This window comes from Tenrec ecaudatus, chromosome 8 (assembly GCF_050624435.1).
Source record: "Tenrec ecaudatus isolate mTenEca1 chromosome 8, mTenEca1.hap1, whole genome shotgun sequence".
Taxonomy (NCBI): domain Eukaryota; kingdom Metazoa; phylum Chordata; class Mammalia; order Afrosoricida; family Tenrecidae; genus Tenrec; species Tenrec ecaudatus.
In genome coordinates, this window is record NC_134537.1 from 48,084,435 (window position 1) to 48,104,338 (window position 19,904).

The 19,904-nt window shown below is 41.9% G+C and overlaps 1 protein-coding gene across 1 annotated transcript; it reads right to left on the reverse strand.

The window, feature by feature from the left end:
- Window positions 1-2,434: 2,434 nt before the first annotated feature.
- TMEM18 (transmembrane protein 18) lies at window positions 2,435-17,998 on the reverse strand. Its single transcript, XM_075556373.1, has 5 exons — window positions 17,843-17,998; window positions 16,833-16,953; window positions 12,389-12,443; window positions 2,877-2,970; window positions 2,435-2,773 (listed from the first exon to the last, which is right to left on the reverse strand). The coding sequence occupies exons 1-5, from the start codon at window positions 17,897-17,899 to the stop codon at window positions 2,678-2,680; spliced, it is 423 nt and encodes a 140-aa protein (XP_075412488.1). The 5' UTR covers window positions 17,900-17,998; the 3' UTR covers window positions 2,435-2,677.
- Between the last annotated feature and the right edge of the window lie 1,906 nt (window positions 17,999-19,904).

Below are 19,904 nucleotides of genomic sequence, written 5' to 3' on the forward strand. Positions count from 1 at the left end.
ATTGATAAAATAGATGCAAAAACAGACTCCCAGACACCAATCACCATGAAGATGACATTAGAGCGGGCAAAGTTTAGTTCTGCTACACATAACGTCACCAAGAATTGAAGTCAATTGGAAGGCAAGTAACAAACAATACACAGATATATATGCACCTACATACACATACATATATATGCAATCTATCCTGAAGGAGGCTTCAAAAATTCACAGGGAAACTCTATTGGCTTGCAATTCCATTTTTCCATAAACTTTGAAGCCTACTTGGGAAACAAACTCCAAAGGATCCATTGTCATTTTATACATTGAGGGGTCATTAACATCATAAACATAATATCACACACAAAGTTAAAAATATAATTATACTATTTTATGGCAATGATACTGAGATTCATTTGGATGACCCCTAGACACTCCGCAGAGTTTATGGACGTTGAAAAAAATAAATGTATCTAAAGCTCCCTTGTTTTTTTTTATGCAAGCTGTCAAATATTTATAAAGCCGCCATTCACAAGCCAAAACTAGAATCAATACCTTAAACAATTTCATTGTCTATTTGTTACTTTATTATGGCTGCAAGGTGCGAAACAAACCTAGTCACAAAGTTCCACATGCAGTCAGCATTATCTTCTATCATTGTTGTACATTCATATTATGTATTTAAGCTGTCCAAATTGTTTTTAATTTCTGTGAAATCAACTTTTCATACAGTGAACTCTGTGCAAGCCAAAATACCACAAAACACACTGATTTGGTAATTTTCAGAAATGTTAAAGCTGCCATCAGGGATAATACACACCATAGTTGACACATAGGCCATGCAAAATGTGACTTTAAAATGGAATGGCATTAAGTGATTACGTGCAATACAAATGTTGAGCAAATAAAGAATTTATAAACTATCATGTTAAAATCTCTAGTGGATTTATCCAGAGGATTGTACCAACTCACTTCTAAAACTAATGACAAAATTCGGTAAGCAATTCATTAAGAATTCTTAAAATTCTTTATAAAATTATACAATTGATGTATGTATATGTATGAACTGTGAAAAGAATTGTATCAGCCCCAATAAATTGTTAAAATAAAATTTAAAAAAAAATCATAGGTCATATTTGAAGACTTGGATATCTATCAATTGAGAATTAAACTTTGTGTACTGTGAAAAAAAAATTCTTTATAAAAACATTACATAGCTACATTTAAAGATTAAATTTTATCATGTATAAAATGTTAACTTCTGAAATGCTTAAGATAAGTAAATTCATTTAGGCTTTTTTTTTCTTTTTGAAATTTGAGAAATGTTTCACTTTGGGAAATTATACAAAATTAAAACAAATATCCACAAACTACTATGAAACAAAAGCAAAAATGAAAATTAATAAAGTCATTTTCTCTTATGGAACATTAAAAAAATTGTAGTTGTCAGACTTTAGTTATAGCTCCAGATTTGGTAAAGGACCAAAAGCTACTTTATATATAAGCTATTTTATAAAATAGATATTAAAAGTAATATTATGTCTTTTCTATTGAGCAGGGAAGTTAACAGGAAGGAATGCAGTCTTCATATTGCTCATAAAATCTATTGATTGAGGTAGCTAAAATATTCATTAAATATTTCTGTATTGAGTTTTATATCCTAAAAAATAAGATCAAAGAGTTCATTCCACATAATCTTCCCCATGAAATGCTGAATTACAATGCCTTCATTATATCTACATATATGTGTAGACAAATATTTATTGTTGTTATCAAGAAAATACACAGCAAAACATTTCTGCAGTACTACATGTACCTTTTAGTGACATTGTTCTTCGAGTTGAAAATTGCATTATTTAAAAGCAAAGTAGCCTCTATCTTTATTTATTTCCAAGAGCCAAGTATGTGTAGACACTTGCAGAGACAGCCGCACAGGAGGAACCCTGGTGGGGTCATGGGTAAGGGCGCGGCTACTCACTGAAGGGGAGGCAGTTTGAATCCGCCAGCTGCTCCGAGGGAACAGACCTGGTGGCCTGGACCTGGGAAGATGTGCAGTGCAGGCACCCCGTCCTATCACCTCAAAAACAAACACAGGACTTCACAGGAATTGGTTGATTACATTGAGAAGTAACCATTTAGTTTTGTTTTTAAAATCTTGCTTCAAAATCTGTTTAAAAAGGATTCTCAGCTTTGACACTTGTCATTTGGGTTGGGTACTTCTTTTTCATTTTTTGTCCAGTGGTCACATTTTCACTTTATTATTATTTTTCTTTTTTTAGAATCTTTTAATTGGTAGCTCTTATAGATATCATGTACCATTCCACGGATCAATCATATCCAGTAGTATTGTACTATTGCTAGTACTACCCTTTGTATTATGTCAATCAAAAAGGGATAGTCACCCTCTGTTGAGAAGCACTGACAATACTAGCAAGCAGGTAACGGTGCCATCAAGTAGTATGTCATTAACTATTTATTATTAACCATGCTATACATATTAAGATTTTTAAATAATACGTGAGTATTGCTTTAAAAACACAAAGACAAATGTGTATTTTATTAGAAGTATTACAAAAGAATCTACCATTTAAAAAATGTTGCTGAGAAGGGTTTCTCTAGCAGGTGTTTTCTAATATTGGAAACGACAACGGTGGAGGACAAAGGAATGAACCAGAAGAGATCCGAAGTAACCGTGACTTTATTCTTCCTTTCTTCTCCCTCTCTTCCCCTTTCTTTTCTCTTGTAAATTCTTCAGTTCAGTCATTACATTCAAAGTCTTTTTTACCCACATAATCTAAAAGCAAATGTTTTGAGGCACGGTTAGCACTGAAAAGACAGTAAGATTACATACATACCACAAAAAAAACCCCGAAAGTAAAAGGCTGTAATACACATACCACGATGATCATGGCATTGAACAACAGTGGTGTTGAAAATACTATAGAAATGAACATTCCTCTTGAATCAAAATACTGGTATTTTGAAAACAACCTGTTTTAGGAGGAAAAAAGAAAAAAATTACTTAGCAGAACCAATGTTTGAGGTGATTTTTCTCTATTTAACTTAAGGCTTGTGAAAACCTTATGTCAACTACAGGGCTTGCTCTGAGTCAGCCTTCTGTTTGATTTTGAAGCCTACTCCTGTCACTCCACCTGGCTTTCAGATCTTTTACAACTTCTTATCCAAAATGTTAAATTCATTAGAAGAAAAGACACTAGAAGATATGATTATGTAAGCCCACTGCACAGAGATGGTGATGAGAGACTAGTAATTAACTGTGTTAGTCCAAGTAAACTAGAAAAACAAATCCGGGGAGACTCATATGTGGGTAAGAGAGACCTTTATATCAAAGAGCAATTGTACATTCAGAAAAACATCCCAGCCCAGTCCACATCAAGTCCGTAAATCCAATATTAGCCTATATGTCCGATACCAATCTATAGTTTCCTCTTCAGACTCATGCAACACATGCAAGGAAGCTGAATGCAGGAAGATCACAGGCCAGTAAGTGGAAAGTCCAGTGGATGCAGTGGTCTTGGAAGCATTTCAGCACCGTTGTGGGTTTCTGTGTGGCTCCAGCCCCAGGGCTCTGCTTCGATCAGGGGTCTCCATTTGGCGCATCAGCAGGAAGACAAGCAGCGTCTGTCTGTATCTGGTCTCCAGCGAGCTGTTTATCTCTGTGGTGCTTCCAAATGAGGTCATCAAGCTGAGACCTGATTGACAGGCTAACCTCCACCCTTTCACTCTTAATAGTCTCAAGTTTGCCCCAGAGTATTTAACTACAACATTAACCTATTAGTATTTTACTAGAGGCAGAATAAACACTCACATAGAATAAGCTCTGTGGGTTAACAGAGTACGTGACATAAACTAACATGTTATTGTCCTGAGATTCATAAGCTTGCATAGTTCCAATTTTAATATCGAAGATAAAATAAAATCATGCCATAGATTCAATGCCAACTCCTAACGACCTTACAGGACAGGCAGGTGAACTTCCCCTGTGAGTTCCAGGACTGTAATTGTTCGTGAGAGAAGAAAGGAAAGCCCCATATTTCTCCAGAGGAGCAGCGGGTGGTTTTGAACTGTGGACCTTCTGCATCATGGTCCAACTTGTAACCACTATGCCACCAGGCCTCCTTTACCAATTTCAATATATTACATAAATGACAATACCTTCTTTTACTCTCAAGCTCTTTTAAGACAGGTCCCATGCCAAGTACTTTCCTTTTTGTATTCTCATTTTATTAGTGATTATTATGAGTGAGACTCAGAAATATTAAATATTGTGAACCTGCCCAAAGGTATTTAACAAGCAGATGGCAGAGCCAGGTTTGTCGTTCTGTATTTGGTATTGTACTAGTCTCTGAGCGGCCAGCATGGCTCTTGTGTGAAACAACAGTTTATATTATGTATAACAATTTCATAACTCAGGAACAGGTAATTATTAAGTACCGCATATACTTGAGTATAAGCCGAGGTACCTAATTTTATCACAAAAACGGCATTAAAATATGCTGAAATGTCAGGAATAGAAGAATAAACATCTATCTCACAATAAACGGGTGGAAGCATAGATAGTTGGAGGAATGGCAGGCCACACCTAGGGAGGTACTTGAGAGCCCAGCATAAAGAAGGGGAAGAGAGGCAGGGGGAGGGAGAAGCGGGGTGGGGAGAAACCGAGTGGATGGCATGGGGGGAACAGGGCACTAACCCACCTGGGGGAGAGTATTGGTTGTGTCCCCACAGAACTGGACCATGCTTACGGACCCCACCATGACACCCCAAACCAGGAGGGCAACATAAAGCACAGAGGAATATACACAAAGAGACTGGACCATACGCCAGCCCCAACCAGAATTAGCCCGACCCCCATAATCAAAGGGAGTACCACAGAAAATGAAAATAGATCTTCTGGTGTGGGAAAGGAACTGACCTACCACACCACACCCAGAAGGAAGCTGAAGCAAAGGAAGGAGGAAGAACGGAGTGGAGCACACCTGGGTCCACCAAGATCAGAGGACGACGGCCCGGCTCGAAGGGCCCATTGTACAGAGGACCATATAGCTGGCCCCACGGCGAGATGCGTCATCCTGCACTGACCCATGGCTCTACACGGGACAGCACCTGAGACACAGTGAGGGATGTGTGACTGAGCTGATCACAGTACACTGAGGCAAAACACTGGGGGCGTGCAATGGAGTGGTGGGGAAAGCAGAGCAAGGAGGTCCCGAGGGAGTATAAAGGATGGGCTTTGGGGCCAGGACATGGCACCCCACAAGACTCGTCCAGAAAAACACTCCTAAAGGTCAACAAACAGACCTCGAACTACTAACAGGTTTTTGGGGGTTTTTTTTTGCTGTCACTTTGTTTTGTGTTTTTCTTCCTCTTCTTTTAAATTTTGAATGTCAGTGGCTTTTTTGTTTGTTAGCATGTGGGTGTTGCTGCTGTCATCACCATGTTCTTATGTGCCACTTTGGTGCTTTCAAAGCCATCCACATTTGTATGCACATATTAATATATCTGCAGGTCCACCTACATAAGATAGGCTGGACAAACAATGTGATTAAGAAAATAATGGGACCAACGTTCCCGGAGGGATATGAGAGTGTGGGAAGTAGGGGAAGGGAGGAGGTGTTGGCCAACCCAGGGACAAGGGAACAACGAGTGGTTCAAAACCAGTGGAGGGAGGGTATGGGAGGACTGGTAGGGAGTGACCAAGGGCAAGGTAACTGAGAGGAATTACTGAAACCAGAAAGAAGGCTGAACATGGTAGTGGGACAGGAGGAAAGCATAGGGAAATAGAGGAAAGGAGTAGGAGGCAAAGGGCATACATAGAAGCCTAAATACAGACATGTACATATGTAAATATATTTATGAGTATGGGGGAAATAGACCTATGTGCATCTATTAATAGGTTCAGTAGTAGGGTAGCAGGTGGACATTGGGCCTCCTCGCATGCACTCCCTCAATACAATAGCACCTTGCTCAGCTAAACGGTCATTCCATGATACCCACCTTCCCGACATGATCAATGAAGACAGACGTGGGCATAAGCAAACGTGAAGAAAGCTGATGGTGCCCGGCTATCAAAAAGATATAGCGTCTGGGGTCTTAAAGGCTTGCAGGCAAACAAATGGCCATCTAGCTCAGAAGCAACAAAGCCCACAGAGAAGAAGCACACAGACTAAGTGAACATGAGGTGTTGAAGGGATCAGGTAGCAGACACCAAAGAACAAAAACCATCATGGTGTGATCATCTTTTCCACATAAACGCTGAAGACGAATGTGTGCATAAGTAAGGGTGGTGAAGAAAGCTGATGGTGCCCGGCTATTGAGAGATATACTGTCTGGGGACTTAAAGGCTTGAAAGTAAACAAGCGGCCATCTAGCCCAGTAGCAACAAAGCCCACATGGAAGCAGCACACCAAACGTGTGATCATGAAGGGCCGAGGGCACCAGATTTCAAGCAACAAATGCGGGGGAAAAAATCATTATCATCGTGAATGAGGGGAGTGCATGATGGGGACCCAATGCCCATCTGTAGACAACTGGACATCCCTTGCAGAGGGGTAGTGGGGAGATGAGTCACTTAGCGTTCAGTGTAGCAATAATGAAACTTACAACCTTTAGTTCTTAAACGCTTCCTCCCCACCAACTATCATGATCCCAATTCTACCTTGCAAACCTGGTTAGACCAGAGATGCACAGCAGTACAGTTGGGATTTGAAACACAGGGAATCTAGGACAGATGAACCCCTCAGGACCAATGGTGAGAGTGGCAATACTGAGAGGGAAGGGGGTGTAGAAAGGGGGAACTGATCTTGGGGATCTACATATAACCTCCTCTCTGGGGATGGGCAACAGGAAAGTGGGTGAAGGGAGACGCTGGGCAGTATAAGATAAGATAAAAATTTATAAATTATTAAGGGTTCATGAGGAAGGGGGGAGCGGGGAGGGAGGGGGAGGGAAAAAAAGAAAATGAGCTGATTCCAGGGACCCAAGCGGAAGGCGAATTTTGAGGATGAGGGCAATGAATGTATAAGGGTGCTTTACTCAATCGATGTATGTATGGATTGTGATAAGAGTTGTATGAGCCCCAATAAAATGATAACTCGGCTTACACACGAGTATATAGGTAGTCATCTAATAAGCAAAATCTCGAGCACTGGCGATCTAGCAGGGAACAGACAAGGAAAAGTTCCTGCTTACAACCTGTATCTAGTGTGGGTGCAAGAGCGGAATGACCTAATGACGGGCTAATAACGTGAAACATATAGTTGGAGTCCACTACACAGAAATAGGCAGGATTCTTCCTACACAGAAAAACAACGAAGGGCAAAGTATGATGAGCGTGGGACACTTTATTAAATAGGAGTCACTAGGGAAGGCTTCCTGACCTTTGCATGAAGTAAGAGAGTGAGCCACGGAGACATCCAAATACAGCAGTGTGGCTAGTGTGTCAGGGACAAAAGTGAACAAAAGGGATGGCAGTACAAGATGAGGGGGAGTAAAAGGAGCTAGGTCCCAGGCTGATATTCACAGCCAGGGTGAGACTCTCTACTCTGGATGAGCTGGAAACTCACCAGAGGGTTACCACAAGAATGTGCTATGATCTGCATTCCCTACCGAGTTTGTGATCAGTGAAGAGAGCAGAACAAGGTGGAAGGAGGGAGACGATTTGGGAGGCTGTGCCTATAATCGGTGCGCAGGGAAACTGTAAGTTAGGCTGGAGGTGATGAAGGTTGTAAAAGAAAAGGATTGGGTTCCTGCTATTTTTCAAGATAGAAGCAGAGGCAACAGGAATGTTTGCGTGATGTGTATGATCGTTAGGATTTATGTCAACTTGCTATACCTATAAGGTATGGGGGAGTCCAACCTCTCAACCAGGACACAGCATAATGACATTTACTTAGGGGTGTGGCCTTTTCCGAAGAGCCGAAGAGAACTGGTCTCTCGCTTGCTCACTTCTTCCTGCTTCATTGGATCGTCCATCCGACTCTGCCGGCCCTGGAAGCTGTTGGTGCCCTGCCATATTCCCACCGACCTTGATTTTGGCCACTCTGGGCCCACAAGCCTGTGATCTCCCAGCTCCTCACTCACCTGTCCCACCCAGGGCCTGGAATTGGACTGCGCTGGGGTGCTTCCTTGATAGACACGAGTGTCACAGGTGGTGCTACTCACCCAGCCGAATCCAGTACGTAAATTGTTGGGCCTAAGAAACTAGTAGGAATTGTCTCAACGATGGAGCAAAATGTTTTGGAGCACTGCTCTGGAGTACAGGGGTCATTTTGAGAAATGCTATTTTTAATACGTTTACTAGCAAATCAAGTAGAAATACACACATACACACACAATACACTTGGCCCTTGACCAAGGTGGAGGGGTGTAGGTGCTGGCTATCTGCCTGGAAAAGCCGCATGTAACCTCGGACTCTCCCCAAACTAACTACTAGCTCACTGCGGAAACATAAGCAACTGGCTGACAACTACTTTCAAGCTATTATATGCACGCATTACATTCTACATCAACATAAAAGCTGCATTTTAAACATACGACAAAAAGGTTCTTTGCAAAAGGCACCTGCTGGTATAGCTACAGTGCGATGGCTTCAAACTCTCCTATTCGTTTAGAATGATGGTTCCTATACGCATAGCTGTATTCACTGATCTTGAAACGGGGGCCATCAATTACAGACCTCAATCTAAGATATGTAGTAAGCAATTCAACTCTTTCAACTGTAATGACTTCTCTCGAGCACTTCAACATAACATCACTGGTGGTACTTGGTATGAATCTCATGATGTTATTCAAAGTTCATGACATTATACTACATATAATGAAAACAACATGTAAGTGCAAGAGATCACTTTTTACTATGATACACAATTTACTGGAGACTAATTACTCTTAGGGGAAGATTAGCATTACAAGGTGTTTTTTTAAACAATCTGTATTAAGTGGACTTATTTTCACTTTCCTTAGCTTCAAGGTGAACTTACATATGAGCAAATGGCCTTGTTTTAGCTGCCGATATGAGCTTCTATAGAGTCTCTTCCCACAGATGTAGTCAATTTGATTTCTGTGCACTCCCCCTGGAAAACTATAGCTGCCGTCTGTGTTATTGAAGTAAGGGATCTGCAATGAAGTCACTCTCTTGCAAAATTCTACCATGTGCTCTCTGTCTTCCTTTCTGTTGCTAAAGCTGTATTTTCCAACTACTATTCCTTCACTTCCAATTTTTGCATTCCAACAGGCAATAATTGTCAATGCATCTTTATCTTTGATCAATTTCAAACTGAATACAAAATTTCTGCATCACTAGCTTTACTGGTTGGTTGACTGTGGTAGATTTTATGTCAACATGAATATGTATGAAAAGGAGTAGAGTCCAACCTATCACTGAGGTCACAGCTTGATACCTCCAGGAACAAACTGGGATACTTCCTCAACCCTTACCCTTTTGCCTTTCTTCGCACTGGGACTTCACTACAACTTTGTCTTTGCCTGCAAGGGTGATCCCATACAGGAAGATTAACCCTGAGAACCGTCAGCAATCTGCCATGTGCCCACCAACCTTGGATCCATACAACACTGCACCCACTGCCCTGTGATCTCCCTGCAACACGTTTCACCTTTCTGTGTCACTGACCTGTAGCCACACAAATCTGAAGAGGCAGTGTCTAGTCTCTGACTTAAGGACTTGAGATGGACTTGGCTAGCATGCCTTCTCGATACAAGATTACTGCTTGATATAAAGTTCTTTGTTATACATAGATGCATGTCATTGGTTTGTTTCTCTAGATAACCTTGCCTAACACATTTATAAACTCGAACAATGGTTGCATTGACTGGAATTCCTTGTACTCAGATGAGCATTATCCTATCACGGTACTGTATTCCAAGATACATCTTCAAATGTTCATTTTTACCATGAATGTGACGCCATTCCCCTTGAATCAGTCATTCCCCAGCAGAATAAACTTATGATAAAGTCTGATTCAATATGCCTGCACCAGTCCATTCAGCTCATTAATGCCTAGGATATTAATCACTGTGTTAGACCTGGTTGACTAGGGAAACAAATCGAAGGGCACTCATATGTATAAGAAAGAGCTTTGTATCAGAGAGCAATTGTACTTTGAGAAAACATTCCAGCCCAGTCTACATCAAGTCCATACGTCCCATATTAGCCCATATGTCTGATACTAGTCCATACATTCTTCAGACTCATGCACCACATGCAGTGATGCCGAATGCAGGAAGATTACAGGCCAGTGGTTACAAAGTCATGTGGATCCAATGACAGTGGAAGCATCTCAGCACCGGCATGGGTCTCCACGTGGTGCGGGTCTCCACGTGGCTCCTCTGGCTCTCTGAGTGTGGCTATTCAACAGGAAGGTGAAGGAGAAAGTTTCCAGAATCCTCATGAGGAGACCACGCCCACACAAGGAGGCATCATCAGGCTATGACCTACCCCTTCACTCTTAATATCCTCAAGCTGACACAAGATTATGTAACTCCCACAATCACCATGCATTCCATTTGGTTTTAGATATCTTCAAATTTTCCTGGGTTTATACATTGTATTGTACACATTCCAATTACTAAGTGGTATGTGCAGCTGTTCCTTCGCATTTCAAGTTGTGGCTCATTAGCAAATGAAAGTCCTGAAAGCCTTAGTCCATTCACATCACTATGGCTGATTCTACTCTGAGAAGGCAGCTCTTCTTGAGTTATTTTGTGTGTCCTTCTCTCTGCGGGGCTCATCTTCTGATAATATCTCTGACATGTTCTGCTGATAATCATGAGGTTGCTGGTGGGGAGTTCTTCAATAGTGGACAGCCTATTTCTTCTTCGTAGTCTGTTCTTAGGCTAGAAGTTTGCTGAAGCACGTTCACTTGGGGTGATATGCTGGTATTTGAAATAACGGTGACATAGCTTCCATAGCATCACAGAAACACACAAGCCACCACAGTGTGAAAAACTGACAGGAAAGTGGTGGTGTTGGCAGTTAACATCTAATAATCTCACAGGACTTGAGCTAACATAATGTAATCACTGTCAATCAGTTTTAAGTCTTCATAATGGGAAAAGTTGGGGTGGAATGCAATAAACACCCTTAATCAGTTAACAGTCCTGATGCAATTAGTTGTGTAGGGGCCATGGTCTGCTTCCAACATAAGTAGACACTGTGGAAAACTGGTTTGCTTTTTACTGGGTCTGGATCTTGCATCTGGCTCATGGACTTGCCATTTTCTGAACTTAAGCCAATGGGCTGCCACATTGCCTGCTGATCCTATGAGTATTCAGCTGCCTGACACGTGACCTGTTGTCCTTGGTATCATTCACATATGCAGCCTCAACCCTGATGTACTGACCTTAAATTCATTTCATTTTGCAGTCACCAGCCTGTTGCCTCACTGCTGATCTTGGTTTCATCAGCCCCCGCAGCTACTTGAGTCAGAAGTCCCCTGTCTAACATCTGATCCAAGGGTCTGGAGCATGGTAAGACTTGGAATTGCTCACTTTTCCTGTTGTGCGAGCCAATTTCTTGATATACCTAAACTTCTTTCATATATATTATTTTTTCCTGGTTTTATTTTATACATATAGCCATTCATACAGACATAGATAGAAACACACAGTCTAGATTTTATTTCTTTGGACAACACAGGCTAAGACAGATGTCAACCATTCCAAACTACTACTCATTGCCTTGAATTTTCAGAGTCACCTTCCAAGACTGAGTAGAACTGCTCCTTTAGGTTTCTCAGAATGCAAATCTTTAGGGAAGGAGAAAGCCTCATCGTTCAACCGCCGGGGTGACCGGTGAGCTCTAACCACTGATCTGGTGGTCAGTAGCCCTGCACCACATCACCCGGGCTAGAAATCACAACAACAGTGATAAAAGCAGTGCTGCAAGGGCAATAGCATGCCAGAGCTCAAAGCCACAGTGAACAGAGTGCTGTCCACGGATTGACAAGTCACAAGAAAATTCAGCAGACTGTAGACATACTCCTAAAAAACCCAGTATTTAAAAATAGAAGGTTGCTAGGGACAAGAGTGAGATTAGTCTAAAAGACAATGCTTTCTGTTTTACCCATAATATTGACTGAGTTCCACGTCAAGTATTTTGATTCTATTCTGCATTTGAAATCACCCATTAAATAGCCTCACATTTCTACTATAAACTGTATCAATAATACAGTTGGATTTGTTCAGTCAGAAAATATTAAAAAATATATTTAACAAGTTATTTTTTAGAGTTAGAAGCCTATTGATGCAAAGGTACTTTGATTTTAAATTGACTTAATTTTCTCTTTCAGTCCTTTGGTCTGTATGGAATACTTATTTGTGATAACATCAGTAGAGAAGGTATTTCAATATACAGTAAATTTCTGTTTACCTCCAGTTCATTGCAGCCACTTCATTAATATATTCAGCACAGTAGACCAAAATTACTGTAAAGAGATAGAAAATCCGTCAGATTTAAATGACAACTAGTCCTACAGAATAAAATTATTTATTTATAATAGAATATTTACTATAAGAAAAATCCCCCATTTTAGGTATAACATGAGAAGTGAAAAATAAAGCAATTACAGAGTACACAATTTAACAGAAAGGAAAATCAAGGTCAATACAAGTTGGAGGTTTTGTACATAGGATTGTTAATGCATCAGCATGAACTTGATGGCATCTAAGAACACTGCCGCCACCATGCAAAAATCTTTAGTGGTTCCCAACTATCTATAGAATCACATAAAAAAAAGCCTCAACATATCCGTTATAGACTCTACACAAGTATATTTCTAGCTGTGGAACACAAGAAATGCTTTGCTCTTTTTTTCTTTTTCCGCCAAGCCTGTTCCCTTGGCTGTGGTTTCGCTGGATAGTAGGTAGGGACAGTGGGAATCTCGTTCATCCATTCATGTGCGTCACTAATTAGATGACGAGGCATTTGGCTACCTTAAGAGAGTCATAGTTACTCCCGCCGTTTACCCGCGCTTCATTAAATTTCTTCACTTTGACATTCAGAGCACTGGGCAGAAATCACATTGCGTCAACACCCTCCGTGGGTCTTCGCGAGAAATGCTTAGCTCTTGCTGAATTTGTGGTTTCTCTACATTTTATCCATGTTTCATATTAATCTTCACTTCTGTGTTATCAGGTCTTCCTACTATCATTCTGATTGCTTTCTTCTACAGCTGCAAAGGCCACTTGCTAACTACAAGGTTGGCAGTTCAAACCCAGCAAAGGTTCCATGGAAGAAAGATGGGGCTGTCTACTCCTATAAAGATTGAATCTCAGAAACCCTATGGAACAATTCTACTTAGTCCTATAGGGTCTATACCAGGTGGTATCAAGTCAATGGTAGTAGTTTAAAAAAATATTTTCTTACTAAAATGTTTCTATTCACTTTTCATGTCTCATGTCAAGACTTTATTGTTCCCATGGGATCTTTCTGAAATGACACATAATGGCTCAGTGGTAGAATTCTTGCCTTGCCTCGCATGCTTCAGACTCAGGTTTGATTTCTGACCATCATGAGGTAGTCACTATGCATGGAGGTTTTACTGTTCCTAAGATGCTGAACAGGTTTCGGTCGAGCTGTTAGACTAAGACAGACTAAGAAAGGAAGGTCTAGTGATCTATCTCCAAAATACAAAATCCACAGATCACATGGTCTACTCCACAATGCACCATTAGGGATTGCCCAGACCTAAGTACCAATTCTTTCCATTGTACATGGAGGAGGCTAACTAAACACTCAGTCCCTTAATGTAACTCATTTCCTTCCCTAAATTCCAGCGCCTAGAGCTTTCAGCTGATTTGGGCAATGTTTTTATTTTATATGGACAATGGGCTATGCTAATTTATAAAACTTTCCTTGCTAATATGTTTTCTCCCTCCCAGGGCAAGGAGCATGACACTAAGCACACACAGAAAAACAACTTGTATCAGATAGTCAGCATGTCAGTAAATGAGCTCCTCTCTGACTAACAATCATTTAGTACACTTGCCTGGGGCATACAGATGTTCAGTAGTTTACTCTTATGCAATCTGGGATTCTTTCAGAGGTGCTTTAAAAATCCAAACACTGCCCCAGAAGTATTTCAAAGGACGGCATTGAATCTGCAGCTCTGGGAGAGGGAAATATCTGATCGGAGCACATGGGAGCAGATGAAGGGGAAGGAGGAGAAAGTGGAGCACAGCCTGAACCATCAGGCCTCGAGGACGATGTTCCCAATTAGAGCAGCCAGTCCACAGAGAGGACCACATGGCTGGCCCCACTAGGAGACACGACGTCCCTCACTGATCCATAGCCCTACAAGGGACAACACCGGAGACACAGTGTGGGAATTGCGCCCAATCTGATCCCGCCACACCAAGGTAAAACACTAAGGAGTGCAACAGAACAGCAAGGGAACGGAGAGGCGAGCTCCCCAGGGAATGCTGAAGGAGGACTTTTGGGTATGGTGCCTCAACAGACTGGACTGGAAAACACTCCTAAAGGCCAACAAACAGTCCTTGAACAAACTACAAGCTTTTCTTTCCTGTTGTGTTTTTGTCATTGGTTTGTTGTTTTATTGTATATTGCTGCTTGGTTTTGTTCTGTCTTGTTTTTGTGCATGTTATCTCCGCAGGTCTGTGTAAACAAGATAGGCTGGATGAACAATCTGGAGAAAACAACGGGACTGACAGTTCCAGGGGGGACATGGGATAGGGGAAGTGGGGGGAAAGGCAATGGTGTTAACAAACCCAGGGACAAGGTAAAAACAAGTGATCCAAATGGGTGGTGAGGAGGGTGTAGGAGGCCTGGTAGGGCGTGATCAAGGGTAATGTAATCAAGAGGAATTACTGAAACCCAAATGAGGATTGAGCATGATAGTGGGACACGAGGAAAGTCAAAGGAAATAGAGGAAAGAGCTAGGAGGCAAAGGGCATTTATAGAGGTCTAAAGGCACGTACATTTACAAATATATTTATATATGACAGGGAAATAGATCTATGTGCATATATTTATAGGTTTAGTATTAAGGTAGCAGAAGGACTTTGGGCCCCCTCTCAAATAGTCATCAATGCAAGAATACTTCCTTCTATTAAATTGACATTCTATGATGTTCACCTTCCTGACACAACCGCTGAAAACAAAGCGGGTGAATAAGCAAATGTGGTGAAGAAAGCTGATGGTGCTTGGCTATCAAAAGAGATAGCATCTGGGGTCTTAAAGGCTTGAAGGTAAACAAGCGGCCATCTAGCTCAGAAGCAACAAAGCCCACACGGAAGAAGCACACCAGCCTGTGCGATCATGAGGTGGTGAAGGGATCAGGCATCATCAGAACAAAAAATCCAATCCTATCACTGTGAATAAGGGGGGGTGGGGAGTACAGAGTAGAGACCCAAAGCCCATTTGTTGGCCACTGCACATCCCCTTACAGAAGAGTCTTGGGGAGGAGACCAGCCAGCCAGGGTGCGATGTAGCAATGATAAAACATACAACTTTCCTCTAGTTCCTAAATGCTTCCTCCTCCCCCACTTTTATGACCCCAATTCTACCTTACAAGTATGGCTAGACCAGAGGAGCTACACTGGTACAGATAGGAATGGGAAACACAGGGAATCCAGGGAGGATGATCCCTTCAGGACCAGTGATGTGAGTGGCGATACTGGGAACGCAGAGGGAGGGTGGGTTGGAAAGGGGGAGCCGATTACAAGGATCTACATGTGACCTCCTTCCTGGAGGATAGAACAGAAAAGTGGGTGAAGGGAGACATCGGACAGGGCAAGATATGACAAAATAATAATTTATAAATTATCAAGGGTTCATGAGGGAGGGGGGAGTAGGGAGGGAGGGGGAAAATGAGGAGTTGATATCAGGGGCTTAGGTAGAGAGCAAATGTTTTGAGTATGATGAGGGCAATAAATGTACAGATGTACTTTACACAATTGATGTATGTATGGATTGTGATAAGAGCTGTATGAACCCCTAATAAAACGATTCAAAAAAAATCCAAACACACGGGATGAATGGATTTTGCACTCTAGCTGTTGTGATGCACGGACTCGTTTTTGTTGTTTTTTTCTGTGGAGCACACACACTGGATGTGGCTGATAAAAGAGTGTTTCCGGTGTTCCTGGACACCCCTTTTACAGCCATACGGTCTTCTGTTTTTGTAACTCTGGTTAGGTTTTGGTCTTTTTTTTTTTTTTTCATTCCACTGGGAAAAAAAAAACCCCAAGAAAATGACTCTGAGGAGAGGGGACAAGAAAGATCTCACAGATCTGTTGGGTTTTGAGGAGTGGTTTTTCTTCTTCCTCTGGTGGAAAGGCTTTCTTCACGTTACATAAAGCACACCAACTATGGAGCGTTCCCAGTTCTGGACAAGTGCCTCTGCAACACCAAATGCTCAGTGAACATGAACTCTGGAAGCCTGAAAAGTACTGTTGGCCGTTGCTGGGTCTGTCTGTTATTTCAAAGGCATGCTGCTAACAGCAACCAAATGGGCAAATTGATTAAACATGTGGAAAACATACATAGACAACACAATAGGAAGACTGACTGCCATAGTGTCAAACCACTCATAGCTACCCTGTAAGAAAACCTGTGGGTTTCTAATACTGTAATTCTTTGGGGGCGTAGAAAGCCTCATCTTTATCAAGTTGAGCTGTGGGTGGTTTCCAACTGCTGACCTTGAGGTTAGCAGAGCAACACATAACCCACTACATTGTCTGAGCTCCTCCATAGAAGGGCTAGTAAACACATTTATATATTGTGGAGAGACAGACAAAATAACTATTTTATACAGCAGTCTTCATCAGAAATTAAAAAAAATAATTCTGCTCACCTAAACAAAAGAAATGTCCAATCTGTAATTTATACCTCTGAGATGAGAAACAAGTGAGCATCAGGCAGAAGATATGGAAGGCGATGAGTCCTATTAGCCATGGTTCGGTCCAGTCTGTCTGCTACAAACACAAAGCATCCCAAATGCATTACTGTCATGTCAGGTGGCCAAGGCTTCAAGGTTCACATCAGAAATCAATGGTGCCCCTAAATCACGGAAAATCCCAGTGTACCCAGGCACAGGGGGTTGCTAAGGGTCAGAATCAACTGTATGGAAACTAGTACGGTTTTACCATTGCTCACAACAAAGTCAAATCCAAAGTCCATATTCCAAGCTCGTTAGGGTATAATTTAACATATTGGAAAAATCAGACCCAAATCATCATTTTTTTTCTCTCCAAAACCTTTCTGCAGTACACTCAACACTCAGAACAGTGAAGTTCGTTGCATCTTTGTATGAAAAGCTTCTGCTCCAAATGTTGAGTTCCCAATTTGCAGAAAGATGATCTCACTTTCCAACCTGTCCTTTTTCTCTCCCATCACCATCTCTGCTAACACACCAGCGGCGTCTGGACGCTGTGACTCCGCCACTCCTTCTCCGAGTTTAGCGTTCTCTATCGTGCATCGCTGCTATTGTGGTGACTGTCCTAACCCACCCACACAACTCATGAAGCAGGGATTCCATCGCCCGGAACACAGCAATGGAAAAGTTTGTCCTAAACTGCCCAACGAATCAATGAATATGAAAGCCGGAGCGCAGACCTCTCCAGCCAGCGGGGCGGGCGAGCGCCTAGAGCAGGTCCCGCCCTCCGGTCCCGCCCCTCCCCGCCCACGTACGCCCGCCCCGTCCGGCCCCGCCCACCTACCCCGCCCCGCCCCGCGTCAGGGGCCCGCACTCGCGGTCCCAGTGCCCGAGCGGCGCGAGCGCAGAGTCCTGTGCAACGGACCCCATCTGCACCGGCCTGAGCCGCCTCCCGCACCCGAACCGGAGGCCCGAGAGCCGCGCGTTACCAGGATCACGGAGGGAATGTTGACGGGGAAAGAGCTGACTGAGAACGCGGACGGCATCTTCCCGGAGAAGGCCCGCCCCTTCGCTAACTGCCACTCCGCCCCTAAGGGCTACTTCCGGGCCCTGCGGGACGCCCCTCCGCCGCCGTCGGCTCGCGTCTTCTCGCGAGATCTCTACTGCCTGCTGCCAACTTCACATCTCGCGATAATACTTAACATTTGCAAAACACGTAATTTAAAGTTAGACTTCTCGACTTTTTCACTTTTGTGAAGAGCACAAAACGCTGTCACGTAATCGTTACGCAGTTCAAACGCACCAGGTGCTCCCTGCGTAAAAAACTAGGCTGTTCCTGAAAGGATTTACAACCACGGAAACCCGATACAGGTTCGCTGGAATTGGGAGTTCACGAGTGGGAATCCACAGAATGGCAGTGGATTTTTTTTTTTTTTTACTTTTAGGTATGGGGAATCTGAAATGGAACGAACACGTCCTCAGTTTTCCACCGGAAGATCCTGTTCTACAAGAACCCAAGGGCAGCCATCCCTCAGTTCTGCAGCCATAGATACATATGGTCACTATGCAAAAGCACAGCAAATTATGGATAAGATTATGCGAAAGTATAGCAAATTTTGGGTAAAATTGCTGAGATTTGGATCCAGAACACTAATGGTATCCATGCAGAGCCTTCACATAGACCAAGAGAGAGTCCTTCATGCAGAACAAGGGGATGCAGAGTGGCTTAAAATATGTATCTATGTATACATTGGTATATTACAGCCTTCAAAATGAATTATACCTCAACATAAAAGGAGAAATAATCACAATGAACCAGTAGACAATATCATGATAAATGGGGAAAAGATTGAAGTTATCAAGGATTTCATTTTATGTGAACACAATCATTGCTCATGGAAGTGCCCATCAAAAAACCAATTGACACCTTGTTTTGTGCAAATCTTCACAAGATCTCTTTAAAGTGTAATAGAGAAAATATGTCGCTTTGAAAACTAAGGTGCACATGACCAAGTCATGGTAATTTCAATTGCCATGTGAAAGCATGGAAATGAATAAGAAAGATCAAACTAAGAACAACAGGACTGGTACTTCATTTCTATGAAAGAGATTTGAAAAATACTCTTCTTTCAAGAGGAATTGAATATGGGTATGAAGTAAAAATATTGCAACCCAGTTTTTGACCAACATAAGGGGAGTTGGGCTCAAGATAAATTTGGAACCTAAAAAATAAAGCAGAAAGGATGAAAGAGAATGAGTTCTTGGTAGCATCTTGGTGGCTCTGGACTTCCCATTTATATTGCTAAAACGTTCACAGTATTGTTGATGGCAATCTGCATTGGATTTTATTTCACTGACAAAAAGCTGACAAAAAGATGTTATCTGAAATAGCTTCCACATCAGATGCAAGTCCTGCTGATTGTTAACAAGATTCCAAGTCTCTTTACCAGCCTTGTCCATTCCTTGTCGAGTTTACTACCGTAACTACATAGTCTTCCTCTCATGTAATTGATTCTTTGCACTGCAAATGCGGTGATCATAAATTAAAGTTATTACTCTTTTAAATGCTTCAGTGGGATCCCATTGTAACATTTCTATTTCTTTCCGTGGCATGTAAGGATATGCACGATCTAGCTTCTTACATCACCAACTATGTATGGGCCATTCTTCTGCTCTTGTAGCCACAGCAGTGGCCTTTCTCTTCTCAAATATGTTAAGCTTTGTCTATATCTCAGATTGCTGCCTATAGTTTTCTGTTCACATGTTCTTTCTCATCACACAGCAAATTTACATTTTTATGTCCCTTCTCAAATATCTCTTTAGAAAGATTTTTTAATGACCAACCAACTCTCCTAGTCACTTCGTATCTCACTACACTACTTCTAGTCTTTTAACATCATTTAAAAACACCTTGCTTATTTTTTTCCTTTACCTGTTTTCCCCATGTATGGTTTACTTGCATTTTAAATGCAGGTATCATGAGGGAAACAAACAAAAAACTTAACTTTTCCCTTACTGCATCCAGTTCATTGTAGTAACTGACAATATAAT

Coding starts and splice junctions, on each gene's coding strand:
- TMEM18 (XM_075556373.1), bottom strand. CDS start 17,899: ATGCCGTCCGCGTTCTCAGTCAGCTCTTTCCCCGTCAACATTCCCTCC. Junction 12,444..16,832: donor TGGACATTTCTTTTGTTTAG/GTGAGCAGAATT, acceptor ATCTCTTTACAG/TAATTTTGGTCTACTGTGCT. Junction 2,971..12,388: donor GTGGCTGCAATGAACTGGAG/GTAAACAGAAAT, acceptor CTCCTAAAACAG/GTTGTTTTCAAAATACCAGT.